Source organism: Achroia grisella, unplaced genomic scaffold (genome assembly GCF_030625045.1).
Source record: "Achroia grisella isolate CSIRO2021 unplaced genomic scaffold, CSIRO_AGI_Agris_v1 utg841, whole genome shotgun sequence".
Lineage (NCBI taxonomy): Eukaryota > Metazoa > Arthropoda > Insecta > Lepidoptera > Pyralidae > Achroia > Achroia grisella.
In genome coordinates, this window is record NW_026713039.1 from 438,265 (window position 1) to 463,839 (window position 25,575).

Sequence of the window (25,575 nt, forward strand, 5' to 3'; positions counted from 1 at the left end):
CTAACCAAGTTTCGCTAATCACTGCTATGTGAATTTTTTTCCCTATTTAACAATAGATCAAAATCTACCAACTTAGGTCGTATACTTTGTGAATTCCATTGTAAGATATTAATATCACATTTACTATTGGTGTATCTAGCCATTATTAAACATTTTGTATATTTTATTAATGACATCTCCCTCACTGATAACACTCATAACATAACGCATTATTTCTTCCACTATGCTCTTAGTACACATTATAATTTTTTCTTCACATGCTTTTTCGGATAAAATTATTTGTTGCATTTTACGCAATATCTTGATAATCATTGGAACTTTATGTTTTCTATTACTTTCCTTATCATCGTCATTGTTATTCGTTCGCGTCTCAGTGACTGTGTCATCTAATTCAACTTTCCTATTAATTGATTTTAGGTTTCTTTTATTTTTCTTCTTTTTAGGTTTATTTCCTGTCTTGTATGTTATATTTGGTGTTCTTTCATCTGTATTGTTGTCCGAGTCATTTGTTTCCTCATTAACTGTAAATTGATCAATATTAAATTCCTTCGTCATGAGTGCATCACGGTATGATCTATTGAAAGTAGAAGATATATTGTCTGGTATCGAATTAACAGTAGTGAGATTTTGTTTCCTTGTTGTTTTAAGTTTTTGTTGGGCATATAAATTGAGAGCTTGTTTGTAGATACAGTTATTTTTGCTCATTAACTTTCTAATTTCCTGTTCCTTTATAAATAGCGGACATCCTTTGTCAAGTGCCATGTGAGAGCCATTGCAGTTTATACATACAAATTGTGTAGTCTCACAGTTATCATGAGATCCTCCACATTTGGGGCATTTTACTTTATTTGTAGGACAAGCTCGTTTTACGTGGCCAAATTTCCAACATCCCGAGCATTGGGAGACTGGGAATGTATATGTTTCCACCTTGAACCGGCAGCCGTATCCATAAATATACGAGGGCAAAGATGGACTTCGGAAACAAAGACGTATTACTTCGCTGTTAACCCATTGACCCTTGTCTGTTAATCGTTTGAGCCTTCTTACAGATATAATTTCTTGTTCGCTTTCAAATAATTTAAGAATTTCGTCTTCTCCTATATCGAGGTCGATGTCTTTAACTACACCATATGTAAAATAAACTTGATTTGACCATTGGCATCTATAATTCAATTCCATAAACTTTTGACAATTTAACAACTTTTCTGCATCTTCTTTATCCTTAAAGGGTATAATTAAGCGGTAAGGTCCCTTATACTTAATTCTCAATATATTAGTAATATTTTCAGACTTTAATAACTTTGCCATTCCTATTTGTTTGGGCAGTATATCTTTCGAAGATACAATAATTTCAAAGTTGTCGGTAACATTTTCTTGATTTTTGTTGTTTGACAAACTACGCAGTAATCGTTTTGGTTTTCTAGTAACGGTAATAAATCCATCTTCGTCAGCATCTTTGCTGCCGCTGCTGTCTTCCCTTAACCCTTTTTCCACTTGCCGCTGTATCTCACTATGTACTAACACGGTTTCGTCTACCTGTTCACACTCATTAGTCGCCATATCTTCGCATACGTCACTGTGAACTAACGATTGAATTGAGCTAACGCTCTGTGACCGCACGAAACTATCCATTATCACAAACACAGCTGCACCGATGCATTAGCAACCGGTATACAAAATATGTAAGTAAAATAGATAATAATCAGCGAGCTATGCGCACGTGTGCCTGTCTCAGTCGCCGGCACGGCACTGACGTTTCGACTTGTAAATGTAAACTTACAAGGATTATTTAAAGGAGTAACACACAAGTTTCTTGCTCGTTCTTGTGATGAGACAGCTTTCCGAACGAGTGGTAGATAAAAAACAAATTGTTATGACTATTCAAAAGTGCTTAAATTAAGTTTATTTGAATAAATGATTTTCTATTCTATTCTATTTTATTTTATACTAGTTGTAACCGCGACTTTGTCGTTAACTTTATTTTTCTAAAATAAAAGTAGCCTAAGTCACTTCTTATTACATCAGCTACCTACCAAAAAATGTCCCGTCAAAATCGGTTCAGTCATTTCAAAGATTAACCGGAACAATTTAGGCTACTTTTATTTTAGAATAATAAAGATACTTTCCAAGCGGACGAAGTCGCGGATACAGCTAGGTATGAATAAATGAGTATGAGTGCGGAGTGTTGGCTTCTGTGATCGGCGTGAGTAACCGTGGTGGTGGTGGTGACAGTGCAACTGTGCGAGGTGGTGAAGCTGGGCGCGATGTCGCTGGGCGCGGGCAGCCCGGAGCCGCAGGTGCTGCTGCTGCATGCCGCGCGGGACGTGGCCGCAGCCCTGCGGGACCTCGTGGCCGCCACCACCGCCGCCGCCGGCAAGCACGTCGCGCACCCCGACATGCAGCGACTCAAGCACGCCGCCAAGGTACCAACCCGCGACCCCCACAGGGCCCATCCCACATGTATATATATATTATTCTATTTAAGTAAATCTTTAATAATGATTTAAAATGTTCTTTTTTTATTTTAGAATTAGGTACTTATTCGATGATCTTCAGATGTCATTGTACATGGACGATTTCCAATTCTTCTTTAGCAGTTATACTGGAATTTATATTAAATGTATCTTTAATTCTGTGCATATTTTCAATATTAGAAAATCATTACTAATATTTTTTTTATGTCAACTAATAAATTTCGATTTGTAATTAGTAAATTAAAATATATAACTTAATGAAATTGAGATTAAAAATACCTATTTTTTTTAATTTATAATTAAAACCACCTACTTATTTGTTTACTATTCCTGTTGCATTAAATAATAAAAGAAACAAACTCATTATACTTTAAAACAGTCCTGGATCTATAAATAGATCATATAAGCCGCGGCCTGGAGCCGGCAGATTTCAGATGAAGGATGGTCACTCGAATTCAGAGGGCGTCCTAGAGGCTGCAGATTTCAGAAAGAGGACGGTCAATCGAATTCAGAGAACCGTCCTAGGGGCGGCAGATTTCAGAGGAAAGACAGCCACTCGATTTCAGATGATAAAAGTCAGACAATTAAATTAGAGAAAATAATTATTTTAGAAAGGTATATAGATGGGACGGCGGATATAAAGTGACCTACACTCATAAAAATATGAATCCGGCATCGCTTTAAAGAATTGAAAATCGCTCCATGCTCAATCTTGATATCTCTATTTAAATTTTGCTTTAGTGTTATTGTTTTTATTCGACGTTTATTAGTTAATTATATGTTTACATTGATGTGTCCATTTGTCTGTTGAATGTCGTCAATATTGGACTAGTAAGCTGGTGTCAGAATCGTTGCCAATTTTATTTAAGTTCCTATTGCTCAAAATATTAATAAAACTGAAGTATATAGTGTAAATTCTATAAAATTAATGTTACACAGATTAGTAGTAATATTTGGTAACGATTCTGACAGCACAAACAAAATAAGGCCTATTGTAATCGGTTATTTCTATTAGCGACTGACCGACGCCACCAAACGCTGGAGCCTCCCCACCAAAACCATCCCTCGTCAGCCCAAACGGCGCTCTGTCAACATCCGAACAGATTATAACTCGTGCGACTCCGAGACCGACATCTTCCAATCGGATCAAGAAGAAGAACTAATCAAGCTTCTAGATTATTCTAGTCAGGATGACGATGTCTCTCCATCTATATTCTATGATAACTGTGAAGAGGTCGTTACGTATATTGAGAGTTTAATGAAAGAAGCACCTCAAATAACTGTTAAAGATGATAATTTAAACGAACGTTATAATTTAGCAGCTAAAAATAGTCTAGTCGATATGGACTGGAGAGTACTCAAATATGGTGAGAATATATTATTAGGTGAAGTTAAAAAGCTCGTCGATCTGTTTGTTGAAATATGTGATCGTTTAGATAACAAAAGAAAAAGGGATCAGATAAGTAGATTGAAAGCTAATTCTGATCTTGATAATCAGATGAAGCGACTCTCACAAGTTATAGAAGATTTAGATTCTGAAGTGGAAATAGATGAAACTGTTGTTAAAAATATAACAACAATAAAGACTGTAGAAACGACTACACCAGTTAAAAAGCCAAAATTAGAAGATAAAAAACCAAAGTTAAAATATCCACCAGTGTTTAAAATTAAAAGAGTTAGACCTGTTAATTTGATTATTAATTTAGATGCCAAGAAAGAGATAGCTTCAGTTGAACCAGACAAAGAGATATTAAGTCCCGAACAGAGACAAAAGGACGAGTCCACAGAGATTGTGATAAAACCAGACACTGTAACTAAAGAAGTAAAAACGGAATTTTGGACGCTCTTCAAAGACGACACAGAATGGTGGAAAGCGCTCGCTAAAAGAAATTTGGATAAAATGGAAGAAACTAGACGAGAGCTGGAAAGATTCAGCGGCCACGAATTAGTTATTGGTGATTACCAAACAGAGATAGATAGATATGAAAAAGAGAAGAACACATTACAGAGATTTATCGATGACGTCGACAGATCGAAAGCTGTAAATCGAGATTTAGAATACGACAAACGTTATGAAGATATGGTATTGAAATTGATTGATTTCGCTAAGAGAGACTTCAATTATAAAGGTTTTGATCCACTAATTGAGAAATTAAATGCTCTGTCTAATATCAAAATTGAAGGTAGAAAGAAGAAAATTGTTAACATTCAAGATATTATAAATATTTATACACAAATTGATATAACTAAATATACATATGAAGAATTGTGCCTTCTGGAGAAGTATTATAAAGAAATTATAAGGAAATATAAGAAGGAAACATCGGACAAGGAGAATGTGATGAGAGATGAGAGATCTCCAAGTCTGGTGAGAGAGGACACACAATCAGCGCCGCCGGCTTACAACCGCAATGTAATATTGAGCGTGCACTCGAGTCAGAACTTAACGAAAAATGTAAACCAATACTCAAGTACAATTGTAACAAACGGTAACTCTCTGAAACGGAACAAGCATGACTCCAGAAATGATATAGAAATCTTTGATTTAACACGAACCTATCCGATCGAGTATTATGCCAATAATTGGTGGTCTATATACGAGGATATATTGAAAAGTCGGGAACACCAGTTCGGTTCAATTGACAACTGGTGGAGATTCTACGAAGCGATCTTAAACAAAGAGAACACAACTGACGAAGAGCTGAAAAGACTAAGAGCTGTAGTAGAATATAGGAACAGCTTGAGGAAATCTAGACCCAATAGCCGTATGGAGGAACAGCTGAGGATGTTGGATGAGGTGCAGAGTAATAGATTTCGGGAAAGCGAAGATGTGAGCCGCAAGGAGGATGAATCGGTCAGAATTGTTATTTTCTTAGCTGATGCACATAACAAGAAGAGCGCACGGACGCATGGTGTTCAAGAGCTTGGTTGTTGGTCATCGTCTATTCCTAATAATATACGAGTGTGTCTAAAGCGTATTCAAGTTAAAAATTTACCTAATTTCTTAGTTTCAAATGTAGTGAAGGAAAAAATAAAGTTGATTGTACGCATTTAATAGCGGGATATTTATAATCATATTTATTGTGAGACTAGCTGACCTCGCGAACTCTGTTCAGCCTCAGAATTGAATAAGTCATGGATTTTTTTTAAGTTTAGTAAAGCTATAAATTTGAAGTTGAACGAACCCTGTTTGATAGGTACGAACAGTTAAAAATTAGGGTTAATAAAATTCTTATATTTATTATTTTCTATCGAATTTCTTTATATTTAACACCGTTTAAATCTTCCCTGGACTTCCACGAATATTTTAAGACTAAAATTAGACAAATCGGTTCAGCCGGTCTCGAGTTTTAGTGAGACTAACGAATAACTTTTAATTGATTTTTATATGTATAAATAATAACAATTAAATGTAATATTTTTTTAAATAAGTGTAGCGATATTGAAATTAAAAAAAAACAATTCTCTAAAACTTCGCAGCTCATGAGAAAAATAGGCATGTTTCAACAGTGGTTGAGCCGTAAGCTCTTTTGGGCCGTACTATATAAAAAGATCCATAAACTACGGTAACTGTTTACTATCAGATGGGCCGTATTCTCGCTTAACTACGTCGTATGAAATACTATTTGACGTCTTTTTTGACTCGACTGTTGCATCAATTGAGAATATTAGTTGAATTTTAGTTTATTTTTGTTATTTAGTATAGGTACGATGGCATTATCATCGTCACTTTTGTGCACAAAAATCCCAAAAATAAAAAAAAAAGAGAAAAAACAGTTGAGAACAGGAAAAACGTAAAAAATAAAGTTTTTATATAATTGTTTGCGAGGACACCATGTAGATCAATAAATGCACGATAAATATCCTATTTATAAAATGTATACAATTCTAAACAATCTTGAATAGAGTTTAAAACAAATGAGAAATATAATTGTCTAAATTATTGAATATAATGTTTAGTGATATTGTAATATGCTTTAAACACACTGCTCTCACCTCCCAATCACCGTGCCTTCTTGTCATTGAATATGTTTGTCATTGTCCGGTATATGTGGCATGATTGATGTGACCATACGTCCAGATTTCTTATCTGTCCCGCGATTACCCATTGTCCAAACTATCCCACTTTTATTAGATATATAAATGTGGTTAGGGTCTATACCCTTTTAGCGATCTCCCGTCAAATTGTAATGGGGATCGACGAGAAACTACGACGATCTGAGTCGAGGTACGAACCTCTAGCGGTGCCCTCAGACTAAAATCGTATCCGTCAGACAAGAGTTGGCCTTCAGCCTTATTTAACCAGCTTCATAAGTCGTTCCGCGGGTTCCAAGTGCCATCAGCACTTGCCCGCTATCATTCTTGTATTGACCTCTAGCTGGATTCGTTTTATGTTACATATAATATATTAAACTAGTATTTTAAAGTGTTTAAATACATTACACATTTTGTCAGTTGAAAAATTCTGATAAACTATTACCCCCTGACCAAAATTAGTGTGGTAGTACCAACCAATAAATAAATGTTATCCTGTCCCACTGTAATAAAAACTAATGGTCACATGAGTTATGATGTTACGGCTTCACTAATCGCCAAGATAGATCCATAAGGTAAAATGTAGGGTCAATTTGTCTCAAAACATATAGCGGTCCCAATATTTATGTAATCTTATGTGAGACCACATTTTTAATATTAGATGATTGGCATACGAATAGGCGATTCCCGTCCGATTGGCGCATTTAGGTCTTACGCCCCGCCCTCTTTACATTTGCGCCAATCAAACGGGATCCCTTAATGTGTGCACGCACTAACTGAAGACTAAATTGTTGATAAATGTACAAATGTCTACTCTATTAGTGAAGCCGTAAGAATTAGAATAGTAACAACCCATCTCGATCAATAAGCGGGCGTTTTAGCGTTTGTTTCACAGAATAATGATGGGAATTCTCATTCAATATGGTAAATGGTGAAACAGGCTTCAGTATCGCTGTTGTTAGTGTGGCGTATCTATCTATGAGTGATTGGCTGGATTTTGTAATGTTTTAAGAGTACGTAAAACAAATCTAGAGATATTGGCAGTTTGTAAATCACTGAAAAATATAGTTAGCTTAGGTAGACTTTTGTCTTAACTCACTCGTCTGGTTGAGAATCACAAACTCACATATGTCTGCCGCTAACCAGATTACTCTGTAAGATGTTCTACAGTTGAACGGTGAGATTTGGCAGTAATATTACAAGGTATATAGTTATAGGTCATAACATCTCAAGTCCTCAGAAAAGTCACATGACTAAGTGATGTTTTTTATGTAATTAGAGCGACAAACAAGCTGCCGGCCCATCTGAGTTTAAGTGGCAACCGTCGCCTATATATATGATTAGAGAGAGAGACATAGATAGAGAGAGATGTCATGCTTTTGTCCTGTAATTTCAGTCAAAAAAATAGCTATATAGTTAACGCCACATCAACTGCAGTCACCTCATAGATGGATGCGACCCACCATCACTGTTCATCTTAACAAAGCCACAAGCTTTCATAGCTTCAAGGTCCAATATTGACAGACACCATTCGTATTTATATATATGTATTTATTGAACACACATACGAGCGATTTTGCTAGTAGACGCGACGATATCGCAGCGATCTCGTCGCGTGAACGTAACGATATCGCAGCGATCTCGTCGCGTGAACGTAACGATATCGCAGCGATCTCGTGGCGTGAACGTAACGAGATTGCACGTGTGCGTGTGCTTTATTTAAATTTTATGAAATTCATGTCCCGTGAAAGCTTTTGGGTTTCCCGTCATGGCGCTTCTGTCGTCCACATCGGGGTTTCATTTTTTTTCTTCTAATTCTATTTTATTACATCTAATCTAAGATGGCAACCCTAAGCTTTTATTTATTAATGTTTTTTTTTCTAGATTCTGTGTATTGTTATTAGAAGATTTTGTTTCGTTTTGTAATCAGCCCAAAAATTATATATTCAGTAACTAGTGGCCTAGTGGGATGCTGCCTGGATTTGGATTGAAAGATCGTTACATAAAATTTGGCCTTTATCAAAATGCTTGTTGATTTTTATTATTGACCGCTAATCTATAACAAAGATTAAAATATACCCATTTAATCGCAAGCGTATCAAGTGTTGCGTTAACTGCGACTTCGGCAGTTGACAATGCCTCTAAATAACAGGCGAATAACAGCGACGTTGGCAGTTGATGCCTTTGACAAGCATATAGGAGAAGTAAAACTGACCTTTGACAATCCCATAGGAGTAAAACTGACCTTTGACAAGCACATAGGAGAAGTAAAACTGACCTTTGACAAGCATATAGGAGAAGTAAAACTGACCTTTGACAAGCACATAGGAGAAGTAAAACTGACCTTTGACAAGCACATAGGAGAAGTAAAACTGACCTTTGACAAGCACATAGGAGAAGTAAAACTGACCTTTGACAAGCATATAGGAGAAGTAAAACTGACCTTTGACAAGCACATAGGTGAAGTAAAACTGACCTTTGACAAGCACATAGGAGAAGTAAAACTGACCTTTGACAAGCATATAGGAGAAGTAAAACTGACCTTTGACAAGCACATAGGTGAAGTAAAACTGACCTTTGACAAGCACATAGGAGAAGTAAAACTGACCTTTGACAAGCATATAGGAGAAGTAAAACTGACCTTTGACAAGCACATAGGAGAAGTAAAACTGACCTTTGACAAGCACATAGGAGAAGTAAAATTGAACACTTTTATTTTATTGTCAAAATATAACACAATTTCTGCATTATTTTTTGTCAAAATGATTACATTATTCTCTTAAAAAATATTTAGGAAAATTTGGAACATCGATTTGTGAAATATAGAAAAGAATCTAAAATTTTTTACAATTCGAAAAACGTGATGTCTCGTACGCAGATACGAGTTAATTCTCTTATTTTATTGTCAATAATAAGACAATTCTCAGCATTATGTTTAACATTTGAAAGATTGATTTGTAAAATATAGAATAGTCTAGAATATTTTAGTATTAAAAAAAACCGTGCAGGTAACTGAAAACGAATTTTACTATGTTCTTTAGGCCTATAACTGTAGGGATTGAATACGCAGTGTAAATAAATATATTGAATTAATTATAAAGGTAAAATATGTATATATAAAGGTAAAAGACTCGAGACGCGTCAACAGTAAACAGGTATTCAACGACCGAAAGACTATCTTTCTAAATACTAAATTCTAGTTCTGAGTTTCTACAAGGGCCAGATATAAATTTAACATGAAAGTTATGGAAAAATAATTTTTGGTGCTGATTTATGTGACGCATGATGCGTGTCCAATCTTATAGCGTTCTGTCTCTTTCTAATCATTATAAATAGAAAAGAATGGCGCTTTATAATAAACGAACCGGCTCTCACGAGCGCAATGTAGTGTTCTATTGTGTTAAAGAAAATATAGGCAATGTTATACCCTGATATTGTAGCCTACTATAGGTGATAGGATTTTTGAAATTTATCAAGTTATTTTTGAGTTTATTTACCTTTAAAGTTTCCCGTTTAGTACCCACATTTAATATAGTTAAACGGATCGTAACACGAATAATTTCATAATAAATAAGGTGATTGTAATGTAGTCAGATCAGGGCCAGTGTGACCTAGTCGAATCGTGGATAGAGTGGACCTTTATTTGTCATAATAAAAGCTTACTCTCACGTACACATTTTTTTTATTCGGTTGTTTGGGCTATTGTCAGATGTGTAGCACCTGTAGCACTGCGACCTACATAGATCTATTGTGCTCGCCCTTTTTCAACGTATACTATTATATATCACGTACACTTAGATTAGGGAACGATTTACCTGCCGAGGTCTTCTCTATAGACTACAGCATAGACTTTTTCGAAAAGGGTATATTAGGGTTCTTTATAGGTCAGCAACGTGATTGTCATGCCCCTGATGTCAGGGGTCCATGGGCATATGTTTACACGTTTACCATCAGATGGTATGGTGATTTCTGGGAGTCTGATAGAAAAAAATATATATAAGAAATTTATTCGTGTTAAAACCCGGTTTACTACATCAATAAATTTATTCTCATGTTACATCATGGCCATTCATTACGAAAGATAAAAAAAAAGCAATTTTCAAAATTAACCAATAAAGATTGCAAGATTTTATACTATAAATTCTCTTGGATCACATCAATTTCATTAGATGGGGTTAACCGAAATTCTCATATCAACGGGATATAGCCCATTAAAACTTAAATTGCATGTGTCGAGTACAGTTATTCTCATACCCATTAAATACGGTGTGTTTAATTGATGGTTATTTGTAGGTGATGGTGACGAATGTGACCTCACTGCTGAAGACGGTCAAGTCGGTGGAGGACGAGCACACGAGAGGCACCAGAGCTTTGGAATCTACCATCGAGGCAATATCGCAAGAGATTGAGGTATGGATCTGATAAGATACATCAGGAAACAACTTAAGTGGACTTTATCCAAAGTAGTTCGCGTCGTTACGCCTGTCTCATCTACATATATCAGCTGCTAAGCAAGTTGCTGTGTAAGCTATGTTCCAGTTTTAAGGTTGAGATATGGCAGTGAAATTACTGGATAAGAGGCATAACATCTTGGTACCCCAAACTGGTGACGCATGAATGGTATCAGGGGCGTCACACTGTTCATGTATGTAGACGATAAGAGCAACATTATCATCAGCCCATTTAGACGGCTTGCCATTGTAATAGTACAACAGACCTACATGTATAAAATCATAAATGTAATTTTATAATTTTAATTCATTAGTACATTCTGAAAGTGTTGATGCAATAAAATTATCAATTAAAATCACGTCGGGGTACCACTTTTGCGGGTGAGTGATTCTATGTTGTTGGTCGAGACGATGTATATTACAGATGATAATAAACTGACAATATGTACATAGAAATATTGATCTTATATACTAAATGACAATAGGAAAATGTAAGGTGGGGTGACACAGTTTAGACACAGCAGTGCTTACTACACAATATTGAATTTGTCTTACTAGACATTATTAAATGCAATTATTATTTTGATGTATCTAGGTGACTGTGTCCCATACTATTTAAAAGTCTTTATTAAGTTTAAGTTTGTTGTATATTGAATGTTTTTTTTTCTATTTTATTATTTCATTGAATTAGTGCTAATCGGTGGTTTGTATTCACACACTTAAACTTAAATTGTAAGTAAGAATAAATTATTTAAAAGAGCAACACACAAGTTTCTTGCTTGTTCTTCTTGTGATGAGACAGCATTCCGAATGAGCGGTAGATTAAAAAAAATGTTATGACTATTCAAAAATGCTTCAATGTAAGTTTATTTGAATAAATGATTTTCTATTCTATTCTATTCTATTCTATTCTTTTATTTGAATGAAGATTCTTTTCCATTCTCTTCTATGAGCAAAGAAACCTAACCGGTAGCGTGGTACATACAACGTGTTGTCGTAGGTGCTGAGGTCATCGTCCGCGCCGAAGTCTACGGCCACTCCTGAGGAGTTGATCCGCTGCACGCGGCAGATGACGGCGGCCACGGCTCGTGCGGTGGCGGCCGGCAACGCCAACAAACAGGACCAGCTCACCGCCGCCGCCAACCTCGGCAGGAAGGCCGTCGTAGACCTCCTCGTCGCCTGCAAGGTCGGTTGCCACCGGTTATAGGTTTTACATTTGATTGAATTAATTCGTTCATTCCGATTGAGTGGTAGAATTAAAAAACAACTATTTAATTATTAGTGTAAATGCTTATACACTTACTATATATATAAGATTATTATTAATCTTCATGAAGAATGATTACTGACCGAAGGGGATGGTGTATCGGTACTACCGTGACAGTTTGCCGTCGTCAGTTCCGTGACCACAGAGAAAATATTATATTTTACTAGCTGTCCCGGCGAACGTTGTGTTGCCTTAAAATAAAAAAAAAATTTAGGGGTAGTCTACCCCTAACATTTAGGGAGATGAAAAATAGATGTTGGCCGATTCTCAGACCTACTCAATACGCTTACAAAATTTCATGAGAATCGGTCAAGCCGTTTCGGAGGAGTATGGGTACGAAAACTGTGACACGAGAATTTTATATATAAGATTATTTTTATGTGTGTTAGTTCCTAAGGTATAGGTAATACAGTGTTGTCTCTTGTTTGATTAAAAAAAATAAGGTTATGTGAATAAAGATTTATATTTTTATTTTATGGTCAATAAGAAAATAATAGATATTTAGTTTGTTAACTTATTTCAAGTAACAAGTAATGATTAAAATTAGTTTTTATTGTTTTTGTTTTTTATATAGTATTTGGGAAATCTGTAATTGCAATAGCGCTATAATAGTTCGGAATAAAAGATAATAAGGACAGATGGTAGAATGTATTAAAACATACATAAATATGTTTACGAACTTAGTGATAGTAGTTATTATGTACATACTTGATAAACATATATATATAAATATATCAGTTTTCTAGTACTCAGAGTTTAGCTCGGCATTAGATGACTATATGTGAACGGTCCAGGGGTTACCATTACTATGTATGTACGTCAGGGCGCGTCTCACGGCGCGGAGACTGCGGAGCTCCGCGAGCGCGGCATGGCGGCAGGCGCGGGTGCTGCGGAAGCGTTTAGGGCTCTGCTGGCGGCCGTGCTGCGGTCGTCGGGCGGCGACGCGGCCGCTCGGGCTGCGCTGCCGGACCGGTCCCGGGCCGTCGCCGCCGCCGTCGCTGATCTCATCGCCGTCGCTGACCTGCTCAAGGGTGAGTCCACACACACCCTGATCCTTTACCGTTTGTATGGAGTCACCATACAAAATAGACTGTAATTTTTGACGAAAGAGTTTAATATAGGGATAAAAAATTGTTACTGAAGTTATTGAGTAACAATTTGTTTTGTACAGAGATATTATTTTAATAATTTTGATTTAGGCATCCAACGCGTCGCTTGCAACCCTAATCCTTTACACTTTAACAATTAGACTTTGTTATACTTGTATAAAATCTAGGTGTGTCATTTCAATATACGGCAAAATAAATAGTTACTCAGTAACGATTACTTATGATAAAATATTTTTTTTAAATAACCATTTATTGGATCTTGTTTTATTCTGCTATCATAAAGATAATTTAAATTCATTCGGTAGTGAAATGAACTTCTGAAAAGTCTCCCTCTGCCGCTTATTGTAACGATACATATGCCTTTTGATATATTAGTGTCTCTTGTTTACTGTATATTGTGTGTACGTGTGTGGCAGGCCCCGAGTGGGCGGACCCCGCAGACCCGACAGTGATCGCGGAGCACGAGTTGCTGGGAGCCGCCGCCTCCATCGACGCCGCCGCCCGCAAGCTGGCGGCGCTCCGCCCCCGCAGGCCTCCGGTGCAGGTACACCAGCGTCGCCCTCACTCACGCCTCACTCACACACCGCGACACTATACCATATGTCATTTCATTTACAATTATATCAGTACGGTGTTATTTATACGTTTAGCATTGAGTTTCGAATTAGGTGAACCTGTGCTTCGAAACCTATTTCTTTCCAGTTTATTATGATGCAGAATGATATTTATAGTTAGTTATTATATGAAAAATTACATTATATTTATAATGGACATAGTATTATATTCGCGAGTGTAGCTAGTTACATATATATATATGTAACTAGATACACTCGCGAAAGTATAACATATAGTAAAATGAAAGTAGCCTAAGTTACTCCATATTACTTATGTAATATAAAAGGCCTAAATCGGTCCAGCCATTTTAGAGGAACAAACAGACAGACTTTCATTATTTATTTAGCTGATGCTACATACCAATAAAAGTCCCGCCTAAATCGGTCCAGCCATTTTAGAGTTTACCCCGAACAAACAGACAGACAGACAAAAATCGTAAAAATGTTAGATATATTTTTTATATGTACCATAAATTGTCTATTTATATTCATATGCATGTTCAATTCAATATTACAAACAAACACTCCAATTTTATTGATATGTATAGATGTATAGATTATCATACAAACTATTGTAATTACTATTACCATACTATTTTGTAACGAGATGTTGTAAATAAAATAATATAAATATGAGTATGGGAAACAAAACAAGGAAAACTATGAAGAGAGAAGAGAGAAGAGAAGCGCGTGCCGGTGAGATATGTTTGATATTCTTGGTTGTTATTTGTATCACCCAGGAATCAAACATATTACCCATCGACCGTGGCTATACTACAGTATGAAGATGACGCAGAACATTGCATAAGAAGATTTTTTTTTGTGTGTACTTATTTATGTAATAATTTCGTTTAGTTTGTTTGTTGGAAACTGTTTTTTTTATAATAAATTCGAAACCATGTTTCTCGAAAATATATACGGTTTCAGGGAAAGTTTTAGAACGAACAATTTTTCGTTAACATGCCATGAACGCTCGTCATTCAAGTAACCTTTAGTGAGGTAATAGGCTTTGCTCAGTAAATATGATTTAACAGATGTTTTGAATTTATTTAAGGGTAATTCCAATATATCCTTTGGTATCTTATTGTAAATTTTTATACCTATTCCCATAAAAGACCTATTGACTTTTTCTAAACGATACTTGGGGACAGCAAGTTTGTCTTTAAATCTAGTATTAATATTATAATATATATCATCCGCGTGGAATTTAACTTTATTTTCTAAAATAAAAGTAGCCTAAGTTAAGTATTACATCAGCTACCTGCAATAAAAAGTCCCGTCAAAACAACAAACAGACAGACAGACAAAAATTGTAAAAAATGTTATTTTGGTGTATGTACAGTATTTATATTCATATGCATGTAGTAAAAATAGGTTATTTTAATATTACAAACAGACACTCCAATTTTATTTATATGTATAGATGATTATATAAAGCTAAAGTTACCTTTGGACTATTAATAAATTAGACAATAATAGAATAGAATAGAAAATCATTTATTCAAATAAACTTAATTTAAGCACTTTTGAATATAACTATTCAAAACAAATTGTTATAACTAACAATTTGTTTTTTATCTACCACTAAGTAATAATATACAACAATATATACAATAATACAGGAAACGGATGAAAACCTGAACTTCGACGAGATGATCCTGGAAGCGGCCAAGTCCATCATCGCTGCTACATCAGCTCTGGTCAGAGCTGCATCCGCAGCGCAGCGGGAGCTCATCGACCAGGTCGGTATACCTACTCCCTTTCATCATATTCCGATTTCAACTTCAATTGTCTATGTATAAAGTCATTTGATGGCCTCGGTGTAACGGTTTAGCCCACCGCTTAACTTCCGATAGTCGCGGGTTCGATTCCTCGCTCGGCACAAACATTTGTATTCATGAGTATGATTGTTTGTATCGGTCTGGATGTTTTCTAATTATACTATGTATGTATTTAGGATAAAACATATCTATGTATTTATCAGTTATCTAGCACCCATAATACAAGCTTAAGCTAGCTTAACTTGGGTCTAGATGGCGCTGTATGAATTGTCCTGACATTATTACATTATAATTATTTGTGTTGTATTGAAATATGAAAAAAAAATGTATAAATATTGGTTTCAGATTAAGAAAATGTTTGTATAGGTCTGGATGTATACTATGTATGTATTTAGGAAAAAAATGTATTTATGTATTTGTATCAGTTGTCTAGTACCCATAACACAAGTTTTGCTTGCTGTTGCCGCTGTGTTGTTCAGGGTTATTATTAATATAATTTTAATAAGTTATTCACCGTTCAACCATGGTATTACCGCACCGATATCTTATTAGAATCTTCAAGGAAAGAGCTTATTCCTTCAAGAATGACCAGTGTGTTGCCGGCGTTTAAAAGGCCGGCACTTAATTCTCCTGATGTTGCAGGTACTCACGGGTAATCACTTACCATGCGATGAGCCGCAAGCTCGTTTGTCTCCTATACTATGTATTCACGGGTAATCACTTACCATGCGATGAGCCGCAAGCTCGTTTGTCTCCTATACTATGTGCTCACGGGTAATCACTTACCATGCGATGAGCCGCAAGCTCGTTTGTCTCCTATACTATGTACTCACGGGTAATCACTTACCATGCGATGAGCCGCAAGCTCGTTTGTCTCCTATACTATGTGCTCACGGGTAATCACTTACCATGCGATGAGCCGCAAGCTCGTTTGTCTCCTATACTATGTGCTCACGGGTAATCACTTACCATGCGATGAGCCGCAAGCTCGTTTGTCTCCTATACTATGTACTCACGGGTAATCACTTACCATGCGATGAGCCGCAAGCTCGTTTGTCTCCTATACTATGTACTCACGGGTAATCACTTACCATGCGATGAGCCGCAAGCTCGTTTGTCTCCTATACTATAAAAATATCCGTACACAGGGCAAAGTGGCGCGGCGGCCGACGTCGTCGTCGGACGACGGGCAGTGGTCGGAGGGTCTGATCTCGGCGGCGCGGCTGGTGGCTGCGGCCGCACACTCGCTGGTGGAGGCTGCCAACGCGCTGGTCCAGGGCGCAGGCTCCGAGGAGAGGCTCATCTCCAGCGCGAGACAGGTCGCCTCCTCCACGGCGCAGCTGCTGGTCGCCTGCAAGGTTGGTGCCATCGTATGTTGTTATTTATCACCATCGGCTTCCTCTTATCTTAATATTACCTGATTGCACTGAGAACGAGTGCGTAACGGTTTCTATGTTGATCATCGCATGCCTCTATTTTGTATTTATTGTTTTAAAAAACATCTATTCAAAAGAGCAACACACAGTTTCTTGCTCATTCTTATGATGAGTCTGCGTTCCGAATGAGTGGTAGAATAAAAAATATGACTATTCAAAAGTGCTTGTAATGAGTTTATTTAATCTTTATCTTTTAAATAATCTTTATTCAAATTTCTTCTTTATCGTATTAATTTGGACGCAATGTCTCATTCTCTGCCATTCTTCCCTAGTCACAGTCACCTTGTTATTCACTCCCTTTCTTGCTATATTATTTTTCACACAGTCTTCATTTCCTATACATTCAAATATAATGTTTTCTTTAAAATATTGTCATCATTGCTACTTGTAATTCATTTATTATTTTTGCTAAAGGTTATTTTTAAATAGTCGTCTGTGCCCACAACAGTTTTTAGATAATTGTAATTAAGCAGAATTAGAAATAGAAAATCATTTATTCAAATAAACTTACATTGAAGCATTTTTGAATAGTCATTACATTTTTTTAATCTACCGCTCGTTCGGAAAGCTGTCTCATCACAAGAAGAACGAGCAAGAAACTTGCGTGTTGCTCTTTTAAATAATTTTATTATTACTTTACATTTTTAAGTTTAAGTGTGTGAATACAAACCACCAATTAGCACTAATTTAATTAAATACTCAAATAGAAAAAATATTGAATATATAACCAACTGGTTAAACAATTAATAAGAGGAAATCAGTCGTAGTGATTAGAGCAGACCAGTCCCTACAAGCAGCAGACTAGTCCCTACAGGATTGGATAAGTCAATGAAATTACAGGGTAAGAGACATGGCACCTTAGTTCATTGGTGTCACATACTTTGTACATCTTTTTACTCTCATACTTTCTACCAGAGGTAAATTGTAGAAGATTATCAGCGTGCGTATCTCAGTCTCGTCTATTTCAGCCACCAAGCAGTTCGCTTTGCAAACTGCGTTTCAGTTGTAGAGTCAAATTAGGCAGTGTAATTACAGGATAAGTGGCATGACATGTTAGTCCTGTCGAACGACAACGCATGCTTGGTTTCAATGACATGTAAGCCTTTAGAAAGGCATCGCATATATGGAGTTACTGGTGTAACGCATAGCCGTGGTTGCGTGGGAATGGACGTGTACGTGTGTGTGCGGCAGGTGAAGGCGGACCCTGCCGCGGAGTCGACCCGGCGCCTGCAGGCCGCGGGCGCGGAGGTGATCCGCTCCACCGACAACCTCGTGCGCGCCGCCCGGGACGCCATCCACTGCGAGGACGAGCGCAGCCTCGTGCTCAACCGCCGCATGGTGGGCGGCATCGCGCAGGAGATCGACGCCAGGTCGGTATTCCATCCCTCCCGCAGCCTCTCTCTCTCTCTCTCTACTTTTATAAAATAGCAGTGGTCCAAGAATAGAACCCTGCAGAACTCCTCATGTTATAATAATAATAATCATCTTTATTTGTCTCAAATAATAAACTATTACAATTCATCATTGCCTTGCCTTTATCCCATTATTTGTGGTCGGCGCAGTATGTCATTCTCTTCCACTGCTCTCTATCGGTCGTCATATCTGAACATACTCTTCTTTTATTCATATCATCTTTCATACAATCCATCCATCTTTTCTTAGGGCGTCCCCTCCCTTATTCCATATTATTCATAATAAACTATTACAATTGTTGTTTATAATTAAATTTAGATGTAATAATCTCGAGATAATGCGGTACTATAACTCAGAGGGAGCAGTGAGTCCACGCTCTCTTCTATTATCTTTTATTAGTAAACTAGCTGTACCCGCGACTTCGTCCGCGTGGAATTTAACTTTATTTTCTAAAATAAAAGTAGCCTAAGTTACTTCTTATTACATCAGCGCCAATAAAAGTCCCGTCAAAATCGGTCCAGCCATTTCAGAGATTAGCCGGAACAAACAGACAGACAGACAAAAATTGTAAAAAATGTTATTTTGGTATACGTACCGTATTTATATTCACATGCATGTAGTAAAAAATGGTTATTTCAATATTACAAACAGACACTCCAATTTTATTTATATGTATAGATGACTACTATCATATCATATAAGAAAAAAGCTAACACAATAATATAAAAAGATGCAATAATTCCCTCAATGTACTTACATTGTACACGATTAGAGTTTAAATGAATATCTTATGTTCTGTGTGAGCAGGTCGGAGGTGCTCCGCATCGAGAAGGAGCTGGAGGAAGCGCGCGGACGGCTGACAGCCATCCGGCAGGCCAAGTACAAGCTGCGGGGGGACGCGTCCGGGGACGACACCGACACCGACGCACCCCCCGCCACCCCCGCCACCCCCGGGTACACCAGCGACGCCTCCGGCCACCACAGGTACGTACCACGTGGTACACCTCACGCAACAAACACCACGTGCTGCTGGTCCCCGACTAGTAGCTGACACGTGCACGTTGCCCACCGGGTTACATATGACTTTGTAGAAAGTCTACATATGCAAAATGTATTTCTATAAAGAAATACATTTTTCATACGTACGTACTGTACTGTTGTATTTACAAAAAAAATTAAAAAGAGCTATAGACAAAATTTGTGCTATGTCGTTTTCTCTGACTCTGCATTCTCTGAGAATGCAAAGCAACTGGTCAATGTGACTAATTACCTACCGCACAAAACTTGCAAAATGGTTTAGATAACATAATCAAAATAATCTTTATTCATGTAGGTCTATTACAGACTGTTATGATATGTCAAATCTACCGTCAGTTCGGAATGAATATGAGATGAGAACGAGCAAGAAGCTTTTATTTTTCTCATAATGAGCTTATACATGATTACAAAAATGCAGATTCAATTTTAAATATCATTAAAGAGAATGTATTGACCACCGGCATATGCAATTCATTCTTGTCCAAGTATTATTGGAAATACACTCATTAGCTGTAACCCGAACATATACGAACCTACAACAATGTTTCAATTTGTTATTTATCGGTTTCAGATTCAAAACACCCAACAGCAGCTTCGCGAATACAACCTACAGCCCGAACAGCACGTATTCTCAGCACAACACAACCCACAACGCCACGAATCTGTCGCAGAATATATCGCAATTCAACCAGTCCATACACGGCGCGTCATACAACCAATCCCACACGCAATCGCCCAATCCTGCGTACGCGCAGTCGCCCGCACCTGGCCATGGATCTGGGCCTGCCCATACTCAGACTATATCCAACAACGGATATTCTCAGTACAGTCAAACTCGGGAAGAGAAGTACGCGCAGAGCCCAACATTCTCAAGTTTCCGACCCCAAGACGATACCCCGAAGCAAAATTACGAAGGATTCACAACTCGGTAAGGATTTTGTATGTTTTCTAAATGGTCGAAGTATATTTACATTGTATATTATTGCCATCACGGGTTAGTGGCTTACAACCAAGAGGTCGTGAGTTCAAATATAGAAAAAGAATACGTGTTAAATTTACATTTTTTCATTTGATTCTCCGGTAAAATAAACACCGATATTAAAACAATAATAAGAATCATAGTGACGCTGTTAGAGTCACGCCATATAATTACAATTAAGTACCTATGTGTGCAGTGTAAATTAGACGTTAAAAGGTATATTAAAAGTTTCAATATGCGGTAACAAATCTCATATAAGAAGGATTTAATGTAGTTAATTTATAGGTAATTTTAGTTCACCTCGTGCAAACTAGATGGCGCTATAGGAATATGTAAATGGCGCCGGTAAGCTGTTTGTGGTTATAATGACCAGTCCGTAGATTTTTAATAAACCTTATCAATCCTATTGAATGGTATTTTCAAATGAAACCCTCAATAGCTGCTTTTTGACCTCACGGTACCTAATTCTTCATTGGTCCTTCGAGCCGGAGTCCGAACTACAATTACCTATAAATTAACCATAAACAAAAAACATTTTATAATCAAATTTGCAATTGTTAATTTTGGCAATCTATATAACAAAGTTAGTCGCTGTCTGTCCGCTTATATCTTTTAAATAACGCAACGGATTCTAATGCAGTTTTCAGCAATAGATAGAGTGATTCAAGAGGAAGGTTTATATGTATAATACATGCGTGTTATAATATAGAACAAGCCGAGAAATTAAAAATTTGTAATGATCCGTGGGAAGTCGGTTAGTTTATAATTATAATGATAATATACTTTGACCATAAAATCTTTCCATTATTAATTCCGCTAATTTCAGCTGCTATATCCAGCTTCACTAAGCCAAACTGGTATTCCAGCTTGTACTTCTATCTCTGTCTAATCTAATCTATCTCTTTCTCGCACGCTGCCGGACAGATGAATATGAGAAATGAGTGCCTCACATTTATGTGCCTACTGTACTATATTTACGCTATTTAAGTTACTTTATTTAAGGAAATCTTCATTTATTATGTATGATGAGGTGCGTTCATAATTTATTAATTTTAATATATGAACTGACGGTCATAGCAAACATATATCTTATATATAAAATTCTCGTGTCACAGTTTTCGTTCCCATACTCCTCCGAAACGGCTTGACCGATTCTCATGAAATTTTGTAAGCGTATTGAGTAGGTCTGAGAATCGGCCAACATCTATTTTTCATCCCCCTAAATGTTAGGGGTAGTCCACCCCTAATTTTTTTTTATTTTAAGGCAAAACAACGTTTGCCAGGACAGCTAGTATAGATATATATATATATATATATATATTGTTGTTTCACAGTATTTTCATATTATGATTAATAACGTCGTAAAGTTGCTTTTTTATTGAATTGTTTCGAATAATTTTTGCATTAAGAATGGAATTGAGTAAGTCTAGAGTTCTAAAAGATCACATTTTTCAATTTTTTTTTTAATGGACAGTTTTTTTATGATATTAAAATATTTGTTTTGAAAATTGACGTGTTTTTTCTTAGCGTTTATTGTTATACAGGGTTGGTAGTAAGGGATACGTATGATTTCCCCAAAAGAATACATTTTTTCAATTTTTTTTTAAAGGACAGTTATTTCAAGAAATGAACATACTTGTTTTGAAAAATTGCCTGTTTTTTTCTTAGCATTTGTTTGCTATACAGGATTGGTAGTAAAGGATAGATATATCAAGCTAAAAGCCAGTTAAAATACTCATGAAATTAAACCTTATCCGCCAAGATACAAAGTCCAAATTTGAAAATAGCTTTTGACATTTTTAGACTATTTTTGTCACGTGACCGCTGTTTGTATGAACGTCTTAAAAGTTATTTTCAATTCTCCACTTCACGTCTTAAGGTATATTTTTCAGTAACACGAATACTAGATACTGAACCTTATTCTGCAAGATACAAAGTCGAAATTTGAAAATAGCTTTTGACATTTTTAGACTATTTTTGTCACGTGACCGCTGCTTGTATGAACGTCTTAAAAGTTATTTTCAATTCTCCACTTCACGTCTCAAGGTATATTATTAACAATTAACTCGTGTATTTCTTTATGATTATTTAAAAAATGATGAATATACAAAATATGTTTGCTGGATCGTCTGTGCTAATTTTATTATATTGAATGCTTTGAGAAAAACTATCCAAAACGACAGTAAACTCGCTCCCTGCCACGATATACCGAGATATATCAAATATACCGAGCGAAATGTGGACATGTCAAATGATGAGTTAACCACCAATAGTCGTGATGATAGTGTAATATAGACCATATTACACTATCAGTAAAAATAAAAATAAATTATCAAAACTACTAAATCCTATAGAAATCCGAAATCCTAACATAGTGTAATATAGTCTTTTTAAAAATTATCAAAACTACTAAATCCTATAGAAATCCGAAATCCAAACATACTGTAATATGGTCTTTTTAAAAATTATCAAAACTACTAAATCCTATAGAAATCCGAAATCCTAACATAGTGTAATATAGTCTTTTTAAAAATTATCAAAACTACTAAATCCTATAGAAATCCGAAATCCTAACATAGTGTAATATAGTCTTTTTAAAAATTATCAAAACTACTAAATCCTATAGAAATGTCGAAATCCTAACATTTTCTAGATGTGTGTTTACTAGAAGAATATATATATATTTAGAGATAAACTGAGGGAAACTTTATCTAGGGGTCGGGTCTGTCTGTAATAAAATGCAAGTAAAATTCAAATCATTCAATATAACAAAACTATCAATAGATTTTACTTATGTATTAAGAAAGTAGATGAAAAAATCTTTATTTGCGTTAATGGGCGTACGCACTAAGTACAGTAATATTAAGAAGAAAGATGCAATATAAATACACATCTATATATATCAATGAATAATATACAATATTGGTATAAACAACATATAGTCGGTTAAATAGAAAAATGGCAGTATTCAAAATGTACATTTTTTGTCTTGTGACAAACATTTAAAGTGTTTTTTTTTTTTTAATTTAAATTATTTTTTCCCTTAAAGTTCTAAATTTACACCAAAGTATTGTATATCATTTTAAAAGTATTTAGATAATGATTAAGACGACGCGGTTAATTTAATTGACTTATATACAAGGAGGCAATTGTAGCTCCTAATTTTGAAAATGTCATTATTCTATTTAATGAATGATATGAATTGTGTGTGCATCACCCATACGCAAAAAGGCAGCATCTCAGTGTATTGTTTGGTCCAGCAGCAAACAACACCTTGATGCAAATCGCAAAGAAGCGCATGGCTTCACGCTTGTGCTTTCGCTGAGGGGGTAGGCAGTGTCCATGCGATCTGCTTACGTCTCAAGTGACTATGTGATACAGATTTTCAATGTTCAGTATAATTTGGCGTTGTTGGATTCGATTCTGAAATGTCTAATCTAAATATCTTCATACATGTAGGTCTATTACAGACTAGTAGATTTAAAAAAAATGTTGACTATTCGAAAGTGCTTAAATTAAGTTTATTTGAATAAATGATTTTCTATTCTATTCTATCAAATCTACCGTCAGTTCGGAATGATTTCGAGATGAGAAGAACTGACATGAAACTCACTCTTGTTCTTTTAGCTTTTACTAAAATATAGATTCATTTTTAAAATTAATTTTGGGAGAATAGAGTGACTGTGTGGAAATGGATTGGGTAACATTTTAATGTTACATTAGAGAAATATTGTTATGAGAACATTACAAAGAAAATATGATTTTTTTTGGCTAGTTTTGAAGATTTAAAAATTAACTTTTCAGAATCGACACTAATGTTAATAATTAGATTGTTAATCTATATATAATATTAATATATGACTTGAAGATCTGTACAAATATATCTTAATTTTATATTCTACGCACCGCAGACCGGTCCGTTACGCTTGTCACTGCGTTCTACAATTAATTTCTAGATAATTGTATGCAATATATAAACGGGTTATATGACATTACTCAGCTCTAAAAAGCTGAGATGTTCCGTATCTAAAAGCAGCGTCGGTATAACTGCAACTCAGGTCTATAAAATATGCTTGTTAATGAATTAGGTCTCGCAATAAGTTTTCTTTTTGGTTTAATATAAAAGATCCGAAATATTGTTAGAACGAAATATTGTTTGTCTCTCCGTATGTGTGCGCTGTTCTCAGAAACGGATGCCCGTTTATTTAATGTGTACAATTCTAAACAACTGTGATATTAATACAGTGTTTTCTAGTATATACTCAAGTAATATTTCGATTGCAGAAAAAATATGTCCAGTAATGACAGAACGATGATGAATAAGTAAGTCGTCTATATAAACGAAACGCTATATAAAAGTTTGTATATTTGTTTTCAAATGCGTGGCTTACCCCATCCGCGCTGTTATATATCCGAAATTATCGTTCTGTACATAAGAAAGTGTGTTTTCATTGTATATACGATACGATAATAGTAGTTTTTCATTCTACTGCTATATAGTAGAAAGCCTGACTAAAGTCTAATGAATTAATAACTAACTTTCTAATTTTATTTTGTTTTTTTTTTCTATCGCCTAACCTGCATGTGGGTATCTAACATATTAGAACGAGTGTGACTGAGGAGACGGTTGTCGTGAAGTCGTTACATCTGCCGGAAGTCCGTACCGCTTACTTGATATCTGATGAGGGGGATGAGAAGGAGAGGATATTCTTCAAGAGCGTGAGACCACCGCCGCCGCCACCGCGACGCGTCTCCAAGACAAAGTACGAAGACAGCGCTAAATCTTGATTGGGTTGGTTTACTATTTACTTGAGAGCACCGGGGTCCATGTGCACATTTGGAGCAATGATATGTTTACTATCATTATTGTCATTCATTCAATCATGGGATAAATTGACACCATCACATTTGATATCAGAATGAAACGACGTCGGGGCTTCAGTAGTAACTAATTTTGTTTTCTTTAATTCCCTTTTTC

General features: G+C 36.0%; 1 protein-coding gene across 1 annotated transcript in view; it reads left to right on the forward strand.

Moving 5' to 3' along the window:
• The window catches only part of LOC131852299 (talin-1), a 101,544-nt gene that overhangs the window by 69,290 nt on the left and 6,679 nt on the right, over nt 1-25,575 (forward strand). Inside the window, exons 46-57 of the mRNA XM_059202975.1 lie at nt 2,233-2,423; nt 3,490-5,328; nt 10,803-10,919; nt 11,961-12,146; nt 13,051-13,258; nt 13,753-13,880; nt 15,573-15,692; nt 16,880-17,089; nt 18,359-18,537; nt 19,388-19,564; nt 20,190-20,546; nt 25,202-25,360. Of these exons, the coding sequence (XP_059058958.1) occupies nt 2,233-2,423; nt 3,490-5,328; nt 10,803-10,919; nt 11,961-12,146; nt 13,051-13,258; nt 13,753-13,880; nt 15,573-15,692; nt 16,880-17,089; nt 18,359-18,537; nt 19,388-19,564; nt 20,190-20,546; nt 25,202-25,360 (3,871 nt within the window). The remainder of the gene's footprint in view (nt 1-2,232; nt 2,424-3,489; nt 5,329-10,802; nt 10,920-11,960; nt 12,147-13,050; nt 13,259-13,752; nt 13,881-15,572; nt 15,693-16,879; nt 17,090-18,358; nt 18,538-19,387; nt 19,565-20,189; nt 20,547-25,201; nt 25,361-25,575) is intronic.